The sequence below is a fragment of the Tilletiaria anomala genome, assembly GCF_000711695.1.
Source record: "Tilletiaria anomala UBC 951 chromosome Unknown K437scaffold_29, whole genome shotgun sequence".
NCBI lineage: Eukaryota > Fungi > Basidiomycota > Exobasidiomycetes > Georgefischeriales > Tilletiariaceae > Tilletiaria > Tilletiaria anomala.
Window position 1 is genome coordinate 129497 of NW_013546993.1, and position 14816 is coordinate 144312.

General features: G+C 59.1%; 5 protein-coding genes across 5 annotated transcripts; 2 read left to right on the forward strand and 3 right to left on the reverse strand.

Annotated features, from left to right (window-relative positions):
- Nucleotides 1–577: 577 nt before the first annotated feature.
- K437DRAFT_94100 (uncharacterized protein) lies at nucleotides 578–3362 on the forward strand. The gene is made up of 5 exons (XM_013388444.1): nucleotides 578–833; nucleotides 929–1174; nucleotides 1259–1414; nucleotides 1488–1614; nucleotides 1713–3362. Exons 1-5 carry the CDS (start codon nucleotides 681–683, stop codon nucleotides 3305–3307), a joined length of 2277 nt encoding a protein of 758 aa, XP_013243898.1. The 5' UTR covers nucleotides 578–680; the 3' UTR covers nucleotides 3308–3362.
- Nucleotides 3363–3416: 54 nt separating this feature from the next.
- K437DRAFT_267850 (uncharacterized protein) lies at nucleotides 3417–7956 on the reverse strand (the record flags this gene model as incomplete). The annotated part of the gene is made up of 3 exons (XM_013388445.1): nucleotides 3417–6476; nucleotides 6574–7549; nucleotides 7670–7956. The coding sequence occupies 3 exons, from the start codon at nucleotides 7954–7956 to the stop codon at nucleotides 3417–3419; spliced, it is 4323 nt and encodes a 1440-aa protein (XP_013243899.1).
- A 1012-nt stretch (nucleotides 7957–8968) lies between these two features.
- K437DRAFT_255840 (uncharacterized protein) lies at nucleotides 8969–11270 on the reverse strand. Its single transcript, XM_013388446.1, has 4 exons — nucleotides 11171–11270; nucleotides 10866–11103; nucleotides 10156–10793; nucleotides 8969–10063 (listed from the first exon to the last, which is right to left on the reverse strand). The coding sequence occupies exons 1-4, from the start codon at nucleotides 11201–11203 to the stop codon at nucleotides 9437–9439; spliced, it is 1536 nt and encodes a 511-aa protein (XP_013243900.1). The 5' UTR covers nucleotides 11204–11270; the 3' UTR covers nucleotides 8969–9436.
- A 270-nt stretch (nucleotides 11271–11540) lies between these two features.
- Nucleotides 11541–12226, forward strand: K437DRAFT_255841 (uncharacterized protein). The gene is made up of 4 exons (XM_013388447.1): nucleotides 11541–11587; nucleotides 11687–11730; nucleotides 11838–11948; nucleotides 12068–12226. Exons 1-4 carry the CDS (start codon nucleotides 11572–11574, stop codon nucleotides 12152–12154), a joined length of 258 nt encoding a protein of 85 aa, XP_013243901.1. The 5' UTR covers nucleotides 11541–11571; the 3' UTR covers nucleotides 12155–12226.
- Nucleotides 12227–12246: 20 nt separating this feature from the next.
- On the reverse strand, nucleotides 12247–13860 carry K437DRAFT_255844 (uncharacterized protein). The gene has a single exon (XM_013388448.1). It carries the CDS (start codon nucleotides 13419–13421, stop codon nucleotides 12420–12422), a length of 1002 nt encoding a protein of 333 aa, XP_013243902.1. The 5' UTR covers nucleotides 13422–13860; the 3' UTR covers nucleotides 12247–12419.
- Nucleotides 13861–14816: the final 956 nt, after the last annotated feature.

The window sequence follows — 14816 nt, forward strand, 5'->3', positions numbered from 1 at the left end:
TTGTTGCGACCGTCGGCCGTGTAGTAGCCCAGGGACAGGTGCAGAGGCATTCTACAAAGGCAGGGAGAATGGCTAGATACATATCTGATGAGCATACGGGTTGCATATGCCACCATAGTTGCGCTTAAGTGGTGAGAGGGCGAGGGGGGAGACACTGGGGGATGTGCCGATGGTGGGGCCCCATGCCACAACAGGGTTGGATGCATGGTCACGTGTCCTTTCAGTCCTTCGCAACACGCTGCGTCTCCGTTGTCTTTCCTCTGAGCTTCCAAGTTCCACGTAATGCAGGTATGCTCAGCATCATGCTGATGGCGCCTGGTAGGCATGGCTACGAGAGCACAGTACTACACAACGACGACTTCGACCGGGTCTTCACTGTATCAGCGCGTAAAGTGGCCGGTAAGCGTCTGCATCGTCATTTCGTGGTGCTGAGCGTCACGTATAGGCTCCTCGAGGAGACGATGACACAGTAGCTGTTCGTTCCCCCAATTCGGGTGTACACACCGTGAGGTCTGAGAGGCTGTGACATAGCCGGACATTGAAACGGCAGAAGACATAAACAAGAAGCTAGCCTCGGCGTAAATGACTTTTTGATTCGCGGCAGAATCTAGGCCGGTGGCAACCTCAAGTGGGCTCTCGAGACTGAAGGGAGCGAGCAGAGCTGGACTACCCATCACATCATGACGGACACATTTCTCAGGAGTGGCCGCATGCTTGCCTACGGCTGCGCTTCAAGTGTAGCTGCGGCCGGCATAGTCTTGTCTGCACTACGGTCCAGGTCCAACTCCTATTCGGCTGCTGTCATGGTCGGGCGTAGCAATGGAGGGATGATGGTGGGTGCTCTTATCACCTTGACTATGCACGCAAATACACCAAGCTGACTAATCCTCTCTTTAACAACACGCCATCCGATCATTCCGTTCTCCAGGTGCTCCTCAACTTCGGAGTTTTCCTGACGTTGTCTTTCGCAAGGGTGATGCAGAAGATCTTCTTTGGCCAGCTCCGCGCCGTCGAAACAGAGCATCTTTACGAGCGTATGTGGTACGCCATCACGGAAAGCTTGCTCGCTACAACCATCTTCCGCAGCGAGTTCGACGCCAGCTTTGTTCTGCTGTTTGGAACCCTCTTGATCATGAAGGCATTCCATTGGCTTACTGCTGACCGAGTCGAGTATGTGAGTTCCATGTGTCCGCTGCTGTCTCTTGGCAGGTTTGAGTAATCGTCTGATGTGCTAATGTACCTGGCGCGCTGGGATCAGATGGAGCAATCTCCGTCCTTAACGGCTATCTTTCACTTGCGCATGATCTGCGTGCAGGGGATGTTGCTTATGATCGACCTGCTGCTGGTCGCACTCACAGTCGAGGTACTGCTCGAAAACCGTCGCGTGGGCATGATGATCATGTTCACCAGCGAGGTGAGTGTACTACAAAAACTGCCCAAGCCGCCGAATGGAACGCTGATACAATATATGGGTATAAAACATGCAGTTTTCCATTTTGCTAGTCAACATGTTGTCGACGATTGGTAAATACACTATCAATTGCATCGATGCGCGAAGCGAGGAGCCGTGGGAAGGCAAGAGCATGTATTTCTTTGGCATTGACCTGATTACCGGTAAGTCGTAGATGAAACTCCTTCCTGTTTCCAAGAGCTTTCACGTTCTCATACGTTCTCATCCCTCCTGCTTTGTTCTTTTCTTCTTCACGAAACAGACTTCCTCAAGCTTGCCATCTACCTCACCTTCTTTGCCATGATCCTCACTTATTACGGCCTACCGTTGAACATTGTTCGAGATGTGTACCTAACGGGTCGGTCGCTCTTCTCGAAGATCCGGGATCTGATCCGCTACCGTGCCGCAACGAAGAATATGGACGGTCGCTATCCGTCCGCGACAGCAGTGGACATGCAAGTCATGTCGGACGGTACCTGCATCATCTGCAGGGAAGAGATGGTCATCGCTGGCGATCCTGATGCACCGAGTTCGACGTACTCCAACGGGCTCAACCACACGCCCAAGAAGCTGCCGTGCGGGCACATCTTCCACTTCCACTGCCTTAGGGCTTGGCTGGAAAGGCAGCAGAGCTGTCCCACGTGTAGAAGAACCGTCTTCAACGACCCCGCTGTACAATCGACCACGACCCCGGCCCTTGCCGCCGCCCAAGGAACGGGAGAGGCGAATGCAGATCCTTCAGCAGCAGCAGCTCCTGCTGCACCACCGCAACTACCGCAGATGCCACACACATCCACTAATGCGGTTGCGCCGCCTGCAGCTACACCAGGTCATCGCGCAGCGCCACCAGCGCCAGCACAAGTGCTTTCTGGCACTGAGCCTACTCCCTGGCTTACTGCGTCAACAGCAGCACCTGCGGAATCCGCACATAGGAGGGCGAATGCTGAGGGTATCACCTCAGATGCTCCCACATCGCACTCAGAACAAGCCTCGCGCGACTGGCGTGCTTACTCATCAGGTTGGCCTGCATCAGCATCGGCATCAGGGGCAGAAGCCGACGCGCGGTTGCGAGCATTCATGCGCAATCACACGTTCAATTCGGCTCTCAGTGGCGCCTCTTCCACTTCGAACAGCACCGCAACCCGGGGCGTAGCCTTGCGGGATCCAGCTAGTCTGCGCGCAGCAGTACCACCACCGACACGGGTTCCGGTCATCCAAGGCGGTCAATTCTCTTGGTCGAGCTCTCCAGTCGTGCCGAGCGCAGCTGCTGTTGAAGAGGGAAACGGGCCAAGCAGCAACCAATCGGATGGCCCTGTACAGAGGGAAACGCAAGAAGAACATGAAGAAGCAGATGATGAGAGTTGTGGCGCGGCAGTGTCTCAAGATGAAATGCGCAGATCTCGGGAGGCGAGGTTGAAGCGCTTTCAAGCGGAAGAGGGACAACATTTACCGGAGAATTCAACAACAGCATCAGTGTCTCCACAGACAGGAGAGCGGGAAACCAGGCCTGGCAGCGGCTACGGCAGTGGTGGTGGCGTTACTTTGACCCCTATCCTTCAAGTCTCTCAGCCATCATTGCAGAGGACTGCATCGCTGCAGGACTACATGGACAGCCTGGCTGTCGACGGTGATGAACTTAGCAGGGAGCAGCTAGAAAACCTATCGCGGCTGACGCGGCGAGGAATTGAGGAAAGGCTGAGAGTCTTGCACCGCATCGATCAGCAGATATGGAATTCTGTCGAGGATCTCACGCGCTGTCTCAGCATCCTGCCGGCTGACGATGAGGTGCAGCCCTCATCGCCGGAGGTCACTGATGGGAAAGGGAAGGAGCATGCTGAAGATAGCAAGAGCCTGTAGATCCATCGCTAACACCGCAATCAAAGGCGAAGCCCGTGCATGCCAATAGATTCTTGGTGCACTAGATAAAGTGTACGAGCCAGCAAATACATTGTGCTACTGGGCTTATTTATTCTTCCTTGACCAGTGCAGACGGAGCCAGAAGCGGGAGACCCGTCGCGCTGTCAGCGAAAGATGTGGCCACCGTGGCAGTTGTGCCAGCCTCCCCATTCACTTGGCCAATAGCCGCTTGCAAGCTGACAGATGAGGCCATCACGGGTTGTACCATAATGCCAACATGACCAGGGCTGGCGATCTGCACGCCTTGGATGATCGGCTCGTCTGGCACGGGAGACACAGATGCTGCCTGCCCCGGCGATAGCTGTTCCATGCCCACCTGTGAGGGCGCTTGAGGGATGCCTGGACCTAGCGGGGGCAAAGGCCGACTTGCCGTCGTCTTGCCCTTGCCCCATCTTAGGTTCTTCCTGGCAGGCTGCCGCAGCGGAATATTCTCCACATTCATGACTGCGGACCTGTTGGCGAAGGGAAGAGGGAGTGGCAAAGGGAATGTGGATGAGGATCCAGTCCGCGAATGCCCCTGAGGTGGTGGACTGGGGGCCTCGGCCGAATCGTCGGCCACCGCTGACCCAGCCTCGTCGCCAATGATCTCGTCCTTGAGCTTGAAGTCGACCGAGCGCTGGCGTCCTTCGTCCGCTTCTGGCGGAGCACTACCTCTGATATGCGCAGTGGGTGCAGGACTGTCGGCGCGTGGCGCATGCGTGTGCACATCCGTCAGGTCAGCGGCTGCGATTGCAGGTGAGAGAGTAGCTTCGGATTGCACTTTGCGAGGACGGCCGCGCGCGCGTGCGGTAAGTGCATCGTCGTCGACGTTCGCGCTACCCGCGCGACTGCTCTCCGTACTTCCTTCGCGAGAGAGGCGGCGCCGTTTGTTAGATGTCGAGGAGGCTGGTGGGGTCGCCAACTTGACCGGCTGATTGGCCGCGCGCCGTCGCGTCCTGCCCCCTTCGGTGCCGGCGCTCCAAGCGAGGGCCAAGTTCTGTACCGAAGTCCGAGCTGGGCCCTTAGTGGCCAGGCCTGGGACAGGCCCGCCCTTCGAGGATGAGCCCTCTGATGAGATGCTGCTGAAGTCCTCATCCTTCTTGGCATCGTGCCCATCGTCACTGCGACTCGGCATCGGGTCATCACTGCCATCCTCGCTCTCGGTGATGCGGGCCTTCTTGCGAACAGGGCCGGGGGAAGCCTGTGGACTCGGGAGGTTGCGCGAGGAGCTGCGGCTGTCTTCCGCAGACCGGCGGAGATGGTGCTGGTGATGCCCAGCGGAAACAATTCTGCGGCTCGACGGTGCCGGGCCGGCAGCGGGCGCCGTTCCAAGTGACGCTCTCTCGTTGGGTCCGCCACTGATCGACTTGCGTCGCGACCGGCGATCGCCATTGACAGCGCCCCAATACATGGCCAGCGTTTCCGTCTTGGCGTCTTTGCCAAGCATCTTTGGGCCCGTCGCTGCCGATGACGACGACTCTAGATCCTCTGCCAACGGGCTCTGGCCTTGCGATCCTCCCAGCAGGCCATCTTCACTCTGCCCTTGCTCACCTCGCGACGCCTCGCCGGATCTGCCACTAGCTGGCCCAGAGGGCGGAGGCTGCTGCTCGGCTTCCGCTACCGACGCCCCCGCTGCAACCGGCGTCTCTATACACTCGACTTGGGAAAGTGAAGATACGCTGCTCAAATCCGAAGAGTCGTGTTCATCCGCGGCCGCACCTACTTTGCGCGCCCTGTCACCGAGGATCTCATCGATAGCGTTTTCATCAAGCCCATCAGCAGCAGCAGTGGTGGGAAAGTGCTCCGCTTTGGCTTTGTCCAATTTCCTCGGGCGACCGCGCTTCTTGAGCGGGGAAACGGTTGGTGCCGTTTCCGCCTCTGCCTTAGCTGGTGTTGGCGCAGCGGTTGCCCCTGCCCCTGCCGCAGACAATTCCGGCGCGATGGGCGGCGCAGCCGCAGCCGCATGCGCAGCCAGAGCCGTCTTGCTCTTGCGCGGTGCCTTCCTCGTCAACGTGGCGTTGTCATCTGTACCCTGGCCGATGCCGTCGCGGAGCGGGGTGAGGACGACGGGAGTGCCGCCGAAAGAAGCAGAGGCAGAGGAGATGCTGGACTGGGACGACTCACTGGATACGTCGCGTTTGCGCATTGACACAAAGGACGCAGTCCGGCGCTCACGCACGGTGTACGATGCGCGTTTCTTGGGCAGCGATGGCGCCCTCTCCCTCTCCCTTGCTCTGCCGTTGCTCGCGTGCTCGGTAGGAATTTCTTCTTTACCAGGCGTGAGCACCGCTTCGCCCGGCTTCTTTCCCTTGCTGCGCGCGATGAGGCTCTCGGTGGGCACCCTGCCGGGCCAGTCAGCCTTGAAGATCTTGTAATGGCGCTCACAGCGCTGGCACTCCTCCTGCCTCCACCAGGTCTCCTTGCTCCAAAAACGCGCACCACACGTGACGCACTCGCGCTCAGGGCCCTTGTTGCCGCCGCCGGCGGACTCGAGTAACGCCTCGGGCTCGTCGAGCAGCTTTCGCGTCAGGTTGCCGTCCTTGGTGCTACTGTTGGAGCGCTTGTACATCATCTCGGCCCAATCGCCCTCGGAAGCGCTCATGTGGCTGGCATAGTAGTTACGCCCGAACTCGTTGAACCCGATCGCGGATGCGGCAATTGCCGCAGGCCGCCGCGAGGCGCCGCGCCGGCCGATGCCCTTCTTTTCATCCCTGTCTGCGCTGTCATCGAGCATACCATTGCTCATGCTGCGCTGTATGCCGGCGCTGCCGTTGGAATTGGCAAGGTGCTGCTGCGAGATGTCGGCGAGGCCCAGGCCCATGGCGCCTCCTCCATCCTCCCCGCCAACACCGCTACCATTTTCGCCGTTGGTGCTGCTAATGCCATCGAGCTCAGCCGCGGTTTTAACATCCTCCGACCCAGATGCCACGTCCTCCGTCTTGACGACGCTCGAAAAGGCGCCAGTGCCCCGCGCCTCGCAGGTGGCGCAGAGGCACTCGGCGTTGCCGAGCTCAAAGTAATTGTCTCCATAGTATGTGACGATCTCCTCGTTGACCGCGATCGGGCGGATGCAGCGGAAGGTCATCTGCGAGCCCATACGGTAGAATTCAACATTCGGCTCGCAGTCGTGCTGCGCACATCATGAGGAGGGAAGGAGGGCACGCGGCGTATCAGACATCGGCTGTGCAGTGCAGGCAGCGCCGGACGCAAGAAGCAGCACAACTCACGTTGATGAACCTCGCCGGACCAAGGAAAAGCTGGCTGCACCCTTTTCTCGCGCTCCTGACGACGGAGAAGTCCCGACCGGCACCGAGCACGCCCTTGTACTTGAAACCTCGTGCCCGTCTTCCTATCCGCGTCCCGATGCCAGCGCCGGCAGAGGGAAGAGCAGGCAGGCGCGCGGCCGCTGACGCATCTTCTGTCGCTGCCATATGCCCTGCATCGCCATTTGTATCACTCAATGCATCAGCAAGTCCTGACATGTGCCCCTCGTCTGCACCCGCGTCAGCGTCCGTGCCCGGTTCCACTTTTGCCTTGCCATTCCCCTTTGTCACTGTGACCTCCGCCCCATGTGCATGGCCCTCACTCCGCCGCGCCGCGCCTGCCTCATCGGAGACAGGCCCAGGCCCAGCAGGGCCGCCCTCATTGTCGGCATCGTTGCCGCCAGGATCCGGATGGCCCTGGCCATGCCCATGCTTGAGCGCGCGAAAGTGCGCCGCCTCCTCGCGTAGCGCCTCGTCCTCCTCCTTGCTCAGGTCGGTGATTCCGCCTTTGCACGCGGTAATCAGGTCCCCCGGCTTGAACGGGCGCACAGCGAGGATGCACAGGTCGGCCTTGGAAAGCAGTGCGCTGTCTGTCATCGATACACCCGGTGGCGCTAGTGGCGGCAGGTTGCTGAGGGAGGTAGCCCCGAAGTCGACGTTGGCAATCATGCTGGCGCTGGCGCTCGTACCCGGCTTATCGCCGCTACCCTCTGTCTTCCGCCCGTTCGCGGCGCTGAAGCCTTGCCCACGATGCTCGCCCTCTTCCTTCACAACGCCACTGCCACTTGCCCGCATCTCGAGGCCCTCCTGCGCGGCGCGGAGCATGGCCCTGTGCTTGCGCGAGCGCAGCGGTGCGCCGGGAGACTGCTTGTAGCGCATGGTCAACGCAAACTCTACGCCGCTGTCGGGCAGATAGCACTCGAGGTATCGGCGTGCATGGCTGCCCAGGCCATGAAGCGGAAAGGGGGGAGAAGTGGGACCAGGCAGTTAGCAGCAGCTCGCTTGCGCCTCAAAGTCCGCAGAGAAACAACACGAAGAAAATGTGATATTTTAAACTCACGCTTGAAACGCAGCCTGCTGCCGCGAGCTTTTCCGCTGGAGCAGCTTCTTGACAACGCTCATCTGGCAGATGGCCTCGACCCCGGCAACGACGTCCTGCATCTCGACGCAGAAGCGGCGGACAATGCCGGACGCCTCGGAAGTGTCGAAGCGAGGCGAGCGATATTGCGGGTTCATCTTGTGCGTCGAGATGGGTTGCTCCCACTCGAGGTGGTCGAGCAGAATGTCCGAGAGCAGGTCGTCATCGGCGGAGAGGTCCTCCATGTTGGTGTGCGGCACGGTCCCCATCTTGGCTCAGTGTCAATGTGGTTCTTTCGCGAGCTGAGCTCCGGGGACGCGGTGGATCGTTGCGGTTCGTCGCGCCGACTTGCGGAAGCGCGTCCCGTGTCCACTCTACGTCGGGGGAGGAAGGAGGGGTGGTGTTGGGAAGCGCAATGTGTTTGGGGTGGCTCGTTAGCCAGCAAGTGGAAGCAGCAGGGGCGGGGACGGCAGTGCAGCTGCTGCAGTGAGACGAGCATGGGCAGCACGGACATGGACATGAGGGCGCGCCAAGTGGCAAGCCAGACAAAGGCGGCGCCGACTACTTTCTGGCTGCTTTGCGTTAGGCGTCTACTCCACGTGGGCGGGGCGGCAGCAACCCTGTGCAGTCTGCCCCGTCCGGCTGCGTTGACGATCACGCAACACGTATATTTCCTGCAAGCCCAAGTGATGTGGGCGGCGAGCTTCTTGTCTCCGGCTTTGGCTTTGGTAGAAGCCGGCGATGTGCGAGATGCAGCGCGGCCACTGGGTCGAGTGCGTGCACGTGCGTCCGGGCTCGGGTGCCGGGGGTCGCCTACGGTCTCCTGGCGCTAGGATGGCAGCGGGTGCTTCTGGATGAGACGGCCTTCGTGGTACGAGCTTCGACGCGCATGCGCACATGTGCATGCACCCTGCCCTTCCGTATGCGACGGCAAGGTGTGATGGATGATCATGGAGAGAGGGAGAGAAAGGAAAGGTGCACCAGGGTTGGTAAACACTAGTGGGACTGGGCCAGTCTCTCTATCTACCTGCCGCAGTCGGAGAGAGTGCCCGCCCGCCGATCGATCTTCTGGAGGACCGCGTGCACGGGGGGGGTTGCTCGGCGCACTCAACCCTCCCCCCCCCCACTGGCACTGGAGCACCCACCGGGCAATTGAGTCGCGCTAAATGTATGTCCCTGCAATTGATTGGATACATACATACAGCAGCACAGCACACAGCACACGCTCCCAAGTCCCGTAGTGGGCACGCAGGCGCAGCGTGCAAAGAGGCGGCGCTACAGTCCGCTCCGCGCGCGCGCCCCACGCCTCTCTGCTCTCTCCTTTCACGCTCCTCTCAGCCAAGGGGAAGGGGAGTGACTAACCCACGCGCGTCACAGCACCTTTTCTGGGTAGGCGTATGGACACCAGTGACTGGGTCGTCGATCGGCACGTCAACCTCCTCCTCCTCCTTTGCCGTTGTCGAGAAAAGAGAGATCATGTGTTACGTCAAGTGTGTGCGTGCGTCTCCGGTAGCGCGCCACGGCAGCGCAGACGACGAGGAGGGCCAGCTGGAAAAAGGGATTGGGGGTCGGTGCTCGATATCGAGGCTGCCAGGTGGCCCAAAAGGAGGTGGTGTGTAGCACAACAGAATAATGAATTGAGGAGATGGAGGCGGAAGTGGGGGAGGCAGCTCACATGCCTATGCGCTCAAATGCGCATCTTGTACATCCCTCACATTGCGACCCATTGCAATACAACGCAACGAACCTCTACTTCTCCTGCGGCTGCTCGAGGCGATTCAGCCGCTGCATTAGGCCCTCTATCCGCGTCTCGGTAGCGTCCAAGTTGCGTTGAACAGCGCACGCGTTGGTCTGCAGGCTCTCCTGCGCCTCGTCCAGCAGCGCGCGCAGCTCCTCCTGCCCGCGGCGCAGCTGCGCATCCGCCTGCATCGCCGCGTCGAGCCGCCGCGCGAACGAGCTGCTCGATGCGTGCAGCGCCGACAGCGAGCGCATCCGCCCCAGCAGCGAGCCCCCGAGCGGGATCAGCGGCTCCAGTCGCTTCTGCAGCGCAAACAGCGTCGAGAGCTTCTGCGCCGTTTCTGCATCCAGCTTCCCTACTCCCAACCCCGCTCCTGCCCCTCCTCCCCCTTCCCTTGCCGCACCCTTGCCTCCATCTGCTGGGGATTGGCTCGCAGCAGCAGCAGCCGCGCCTCTACCATCGCCCACACCAGCACCAGCAGGCGCCTTACGCTTCGTCTCGTGCAATCGCTCTAGCTCGGTAGAGAGCACCTTGACGCGTCGACTGATCGCGTCCAGCTGCCGCGGCTGCGTGAGCAGCGTGAGCTGGTGCTCCAGGCGCGCAACCGACTCGATCAGTGGTCTCTGCAGTCCTTTTGTCTGTGCACCGAGCAAAACACGCAGGCGGCGTTCAAGCAGAGTCCAGATCAGCAGCCGCCTCCGGCTTGATCACCTGCAGTCGCCGCACTCACTTCGTCCATCAAGATATCGCGCACGCCAACGAACTTTTCCAGCTCCACCACTTTGCCTTCCAGCTGTGGCAGTGGCAGTGTCGTTCCCTCTTGAAGAGCGGTAGCTGCCGCTGAACCTTGTGCCTCGCCACCAACAGCATCCTTAGTGTCACTGCTGCTGGTGGTGCTGCCGACTCGGACGCCGTCCAAGCTCCTGATGAGCTCTCGTGTCGCGTCTGCCCATTCGTTTCTCTCGCCCGCTCGGTTCGCAGATGCTGCTGCTGCTTCTACGCGAGAGAGCGAGCTGGAGAGCCCGGCTAGCTGCTCCAAGATCGCTGCAGGAGGGACCACGTCTTTGTCCTTTCGTTGTCCCCCTTTCGCCGCTGCTTGTCGTTCACTCTCATCCCCCTCCCCAGCAGCAATGCCTGTGCCGGACGTAGATGCCGATGCAGATGCGAAGACTTCACGCTCCAGCTCTTCGATCTCCCACCGCAATCTCCGTAATTTGTCGACGCGCGATTCAGAAGGACCTGCGCCATCTCGAAGACCATTTGTAGAAGAGTACCCAGCAAGCTCATAGGTCTCCGTCTCGAAGGACGCGGTAACGGGGTAGATCTGCGCCGCTGCTCGTGGCTTACGTTTCAGTGTACCGGAAAAGTCTGGGGCGGTACGAAGGGTGCGTGTCATCCATCTCCTCTAAACCTATGTACCAAAAAGGAGTTCGAACTCACCTGCGCAAGCTGCATCGACTCGTGTGCTCTTCTGGAATCGCCTCGCGGCCTCAGCGACACTGAGACCGTTGTTATCGATGTCTTCGCTCTGCGTCGCGGCCGCGCCACCCGACCCAGACTTGCTGCCGCTGCTTCCTCTCCCAAACTCGTGGTCCCTCTTTCGAGAAGAAGACACACGTGCCGAGATGCTAGAACTCTCCAGGACATCTTCGGTCTCGTATACGTCCGGCGCTGTGTCCTGGTTCAGGGAGAGTGGTTGGCTGTCAGCTGGGAAGTATCGCGCTCCGTTGCACCAAGGGGCTCACGATGTCTGGGAGGCCGCCGTATTTCGATGACATGTCGCTACTTTTCACCACACCAGCCTTTGCTCTTATGGTTTGTCTGCTTGGGGGAAGTCAGTCTCCTCCTTTCTGATGAATGTCGAGGTCTGACGAAGCTCCTCAGGATGGGTACACATTTCGTAACGCTTTCGCTGTGGACCTTCGGTTGTGCCTGGATTCTGTGTGGTCGCGCGTCAAAAGATTCGCACGTGACCTACTGTCGCTCCTTCTGGCGACTCGAACCTCAAGTCTTGACCCAAGAGGGAGAGGACGATCGTCATACTGTACTTTGCCTCGTACAACATGCCAGTCATCTGTACGCAGTAAGCTTCCAAGGCTACCCCCCCCCACATCAGAGAAACACTAGGAGTGGGAGCTTAGACAAGATGGCCGGTGATCATCGTGAGTAGTGCCTGCCATTTTGCCATCCGAGGACAGGTCCTCCTCTCCGCGTGCGTGCAAGCCCATCTTGAGCTGACATTTTCAATGAAAACCTTGCAGACTCGTTCAAAGTGGACCCCGCCATCGAGCGGTGGCAGGCGATGGTGGGTAGCTAGCATGCAATGAGGCAGGGTATACCACCTCTTCGAAGCTTGAGAGAACAGAGCTGATAGCCTTTGCGCCTGCCTGCTTCCCACTTCTGGCTCGTCAGCACTCTTCGATGCACGAGCGCTTTCGCTTCACCCCCTCCAAAACCAGGGTCTTCCTCTTCTGGGGCATCGCGATCCCAGCACTGACCTACGGCATTGCCAAATTCTCTGACGTGAGCACTCATGCCAGCACAATGGCCGGCCAGGCGCCCAGCCTCGGCGCACCCGGGCGGCGACAAGGCTGATCCATTCTCTCTCCCTCTCCTTCCATAACATCCTTCTACCTTGGCAGAACCGCTGGGACTGGCGAGCAAAGACGCGAGAAGACTCGTTGCTCACTGCCCCCCCAAAGTCAGTGAATCCCACAGACGAGGAGTGACCGGTGTTGTGTATCATACGCAATTACCATTCAGCAAAGCTTAACAGAATCTCAGCCATCCTTCATTTCAAATTCACCCTCATTTCGGTGCGGTGCGGTGCGATGCGATGCGATGCGATGTTGTGCTACGATACAGCAAAGAGAGTGAGGCCTTGGGGAGGCCCCGCAAAGAGAATATGGGATGCAATAGCGGATGTAGCAATGCGGCGAAGCGAAGCTCGAAGGAAAAGACGAACTCGGGGTTGGAAGTGATATCGACGGCCGCTCAAATCCAGCCAGCGCCGCTTGCGGAATGGCGATGAACACAGAGCGGATTCTGCAGCTCCACTCGCGGGCTAGGCATCATGGCGAGCGAAACTGCTTTACCGCCGAGGTCGAGCATGAAGTTGTCCTTGAACGACTTTCGCAGCTCCTTCTCCGCCGCACGTGCCAGCGAACGGGCGTGCAGCAAGCTTGTCGGGCGCTTGCTGCTGGCAGAGACAAGGCTCGTGGGTAAGCTGTGAAAGTGCTTATTCGCTGTACGCTCGGCTGCAGATTGTGGCGATAAGGCCAGCGGCGCAGGTGGCGCGGCGTGCTGAACACCCGCCAATGCTGGGCGCAAGGGTGTAGGAAGCGGTGATAAGTTTGCGTTAGAAGAGGTATCAGACGTTGACCACAGCTCGTCCAGCGAACCGGTTGAGACCGTACGTGGAAGCGATAGAAAGGATGGAGCGCCCGAATGCTGACGCAGCATCGGTGGCGGTCGTGGGGCTGGGAGCGACCACTGAGGGTCAGGCTCTGCCTCCGACTCTGCCGCCTCCTGGGGTGCGAAAGCGTCTTCGTCCCCACAAGCATTCTGGCGCATGAGACCGGGAGACCACTCGCGTGCCGTGGCGCCTTGGATGTGTCGCCGCAAGGGTGAATCGGCGTCGAGCAGTTGCTCCGCGCATGCCCGCTGCGAAGATGGCGATGGGGTACACCAGCTTCCTCGCGGCGAGGGGGAGATGAAAGAAGAGGAGACTGTGCAGCTGGATCTGCTCGGCACCGACGACCCGGTCTCGACCGAAGAAACTGACGACCTGCGTCGGCGCAGATAGTGACTTTCAAAGTCCAGCTCCGCGCACCTGTCGGCCACGGCATCATCGTGCTTGTCGGCATGACTTTCTGCTGCTGCGAACAGCACAGGTTGCTCGCTTTGGTCATACAGCCACTCTGCTGGGATTCGGCGCTCCGCGAGCGAGTCCACCTTGCTTGGTGAGCGCTTCTTGAAGACCCGGGTCAGTCGCATGATCTTTGATCGCTGAGGAGAGTCGTGAACAGGAGTTTCTCATGAGGGGTGGATGGCTGGCACTTTCATCTGCCAATATGCTCAAGCCGGTTTATGCTGCATTTAAGCGATTCTGAGCGGAGTCGCCTTAGATGGAAAGGAGCTGTCCAGCTACCTTACACCGCTCACAGCGTTGCTCTAAAGAGACTCCTTTCATGTGCAGCACTGATGAGCGACGACAGATCACGTTGTCAATTTCCTCAAGATTAGGCCCTTTCAGCCAGAGCCTTTCTGAAACATTGGCAGTTCGATGGGTAGCAGGGAGCATGCTGTTGATGAGTATCCAGAGCCAGGAGACAAGATTTTGAGACGGAACAAACGAAGAGTGTGAACCATCTGACCGCCAAAGTTCCACTCTTGCCGTCTGCAGCGGCGCAAACCACCGTCGCCTTCGGCATCTGTACTCTTCCGGATCACACGACGATGGGAGGTGTGTCTGTTCCTCAACATCGAAGTGTCGTCAGGCATTCTAGTCCCGTCCATGCGGCCTCGGCTCATCGCTGTGCGTCATCATACATACACATTGTAAACAACACGTTATGAACCGGCATAGCGGACCGCACTGGCATCGCTTCCTTGCTGTTGGCCGCAAGGGCGCTTGCTTCGAGGAACAGCCGAATCGCGGGGATCGAGAACTTGAAGGAAGTTGCAGCGCCGGAACCCGCTGGAGCTTGGGAGCAGTCTTCACAGTATGTTACAGCGGATAGAGCACGGTCCTTGTCGGAAGTCAATTCGGAGGTGTACTCCGCTATTATGCGTTATGGGCGTGGCCTGGCACGGTTCCCTGGACCTCGGAGCGATGCGTTTCCACGAAGGGGATCCAGATTCTCAGGTTGCTCATGGTGACGATATGAAGCACAGTTGGGAGGCAGCAGCTGGTAAGAATAGGTAACCGTGCAGACTGCCAGAGTGCGGACCTCCGCAGTTCCCAGTCCCCACGAGTCACGAGGGGGTGAAAGACGATGATGCAAACCCGTCGTCGTCAACAGCGACGGAGACCGGCAGACCGTTGGGGGCAAAGAATGTTGACCGCGACGAAGGACGAAGGAGAATGAGGGGGGTTGTCTTGAGTGTTTGTTTCTAGGGAGAAGGGAAAGCAGTGCACACTGCCGCAGTGCCACTCGCGACATGACACGATGAGAAGAGTATTTAAATGCCGAGTCCGCGGCGTGTTCTTTGTGTTGTTTCACCAGGTCTCACACAGGTTCTTGCATTCAAACGCCTCCATGGTCCATACGGCCTATTGCATGCATATGTGTATGGTATGCAGTACTCGCAAGCAGGTAGCAACCAGATGATCGGATCTCTGTTCATATGCACTCTGTAGGGCTCTGGTTTAGGCATGTTTCACATGTT

Excerpts from the sequence above, each read along its gene's own strand:
- K437DRAFT_94100 (XM_013388444.1), top strand. The coding sequence starts at position 681 with ATGACGGACACATTTCTCAGGAGTGGCCGCATGCTTGCCTACGGCTGC. Across the intron at positions 1,175-1,258 it reads CTGCTGACCGAGTCGAGTAT|ATGGAGCAATCTCCGTCCTT; the intron begins GTGAGTTCCATG and ends CGCTGGGATCAG. Across the intron at positions 1,415-1,487 it reads TGATCATGTTCACCAGCGAG|TTTTCCATTTTGCTAGTCAA; the intron begins GTGAGTGTACTA and ends TAAAACATGCAG.
- K437DRAFT_255841 (XM_013388447.1), top strand. Across the intron at positions 11,731-11,837 it reads TCGAGCGGTGGCAGGCGATG|CACTCTTCGATGCACGAGCG; the intron begins GTGGGTAGCTAG and ends CTGGCTCGTCAG. Across the intron at positions 11,949-12,067 it reads GCATTGCCAAATTCTCTGAC|AACCGCTGGGACTGGCGAGC; the intron begins GTGAGCACTCAT and ends CTACCTTGGCAG.
- K437DRAFT_255844 (XM_013388448.1), bottom strand. The coding sequence starts at position 13,421 with ATGCGACTGACCCGGGTCTTCAAGAAGCGCTCACCAAGCAAGGTGGAC.
- K437DRAFT_255840 (XM_013388446.1), bottom strand. The coding sequence starts at position 11,203 with ATGTCATCGAAATACGGCGGCCTCCCAGACATC. Across the intron at positions 10,794-10,865 it reads AGTCGATGCAGCTTGCGCAG|ACTTTTCCGGTACACTGAAA; the intron begins GTGAGTTCGAAC and ends GTACCGCCCCAG. Across the intron at positions 10,064-10,155 it reads GCGATATCTTGATGGACGAA|ACAAAAGGACTGCAGAGACC; the intron begins GTGAGTGCGGCG and ends CTCGGTGCACAG.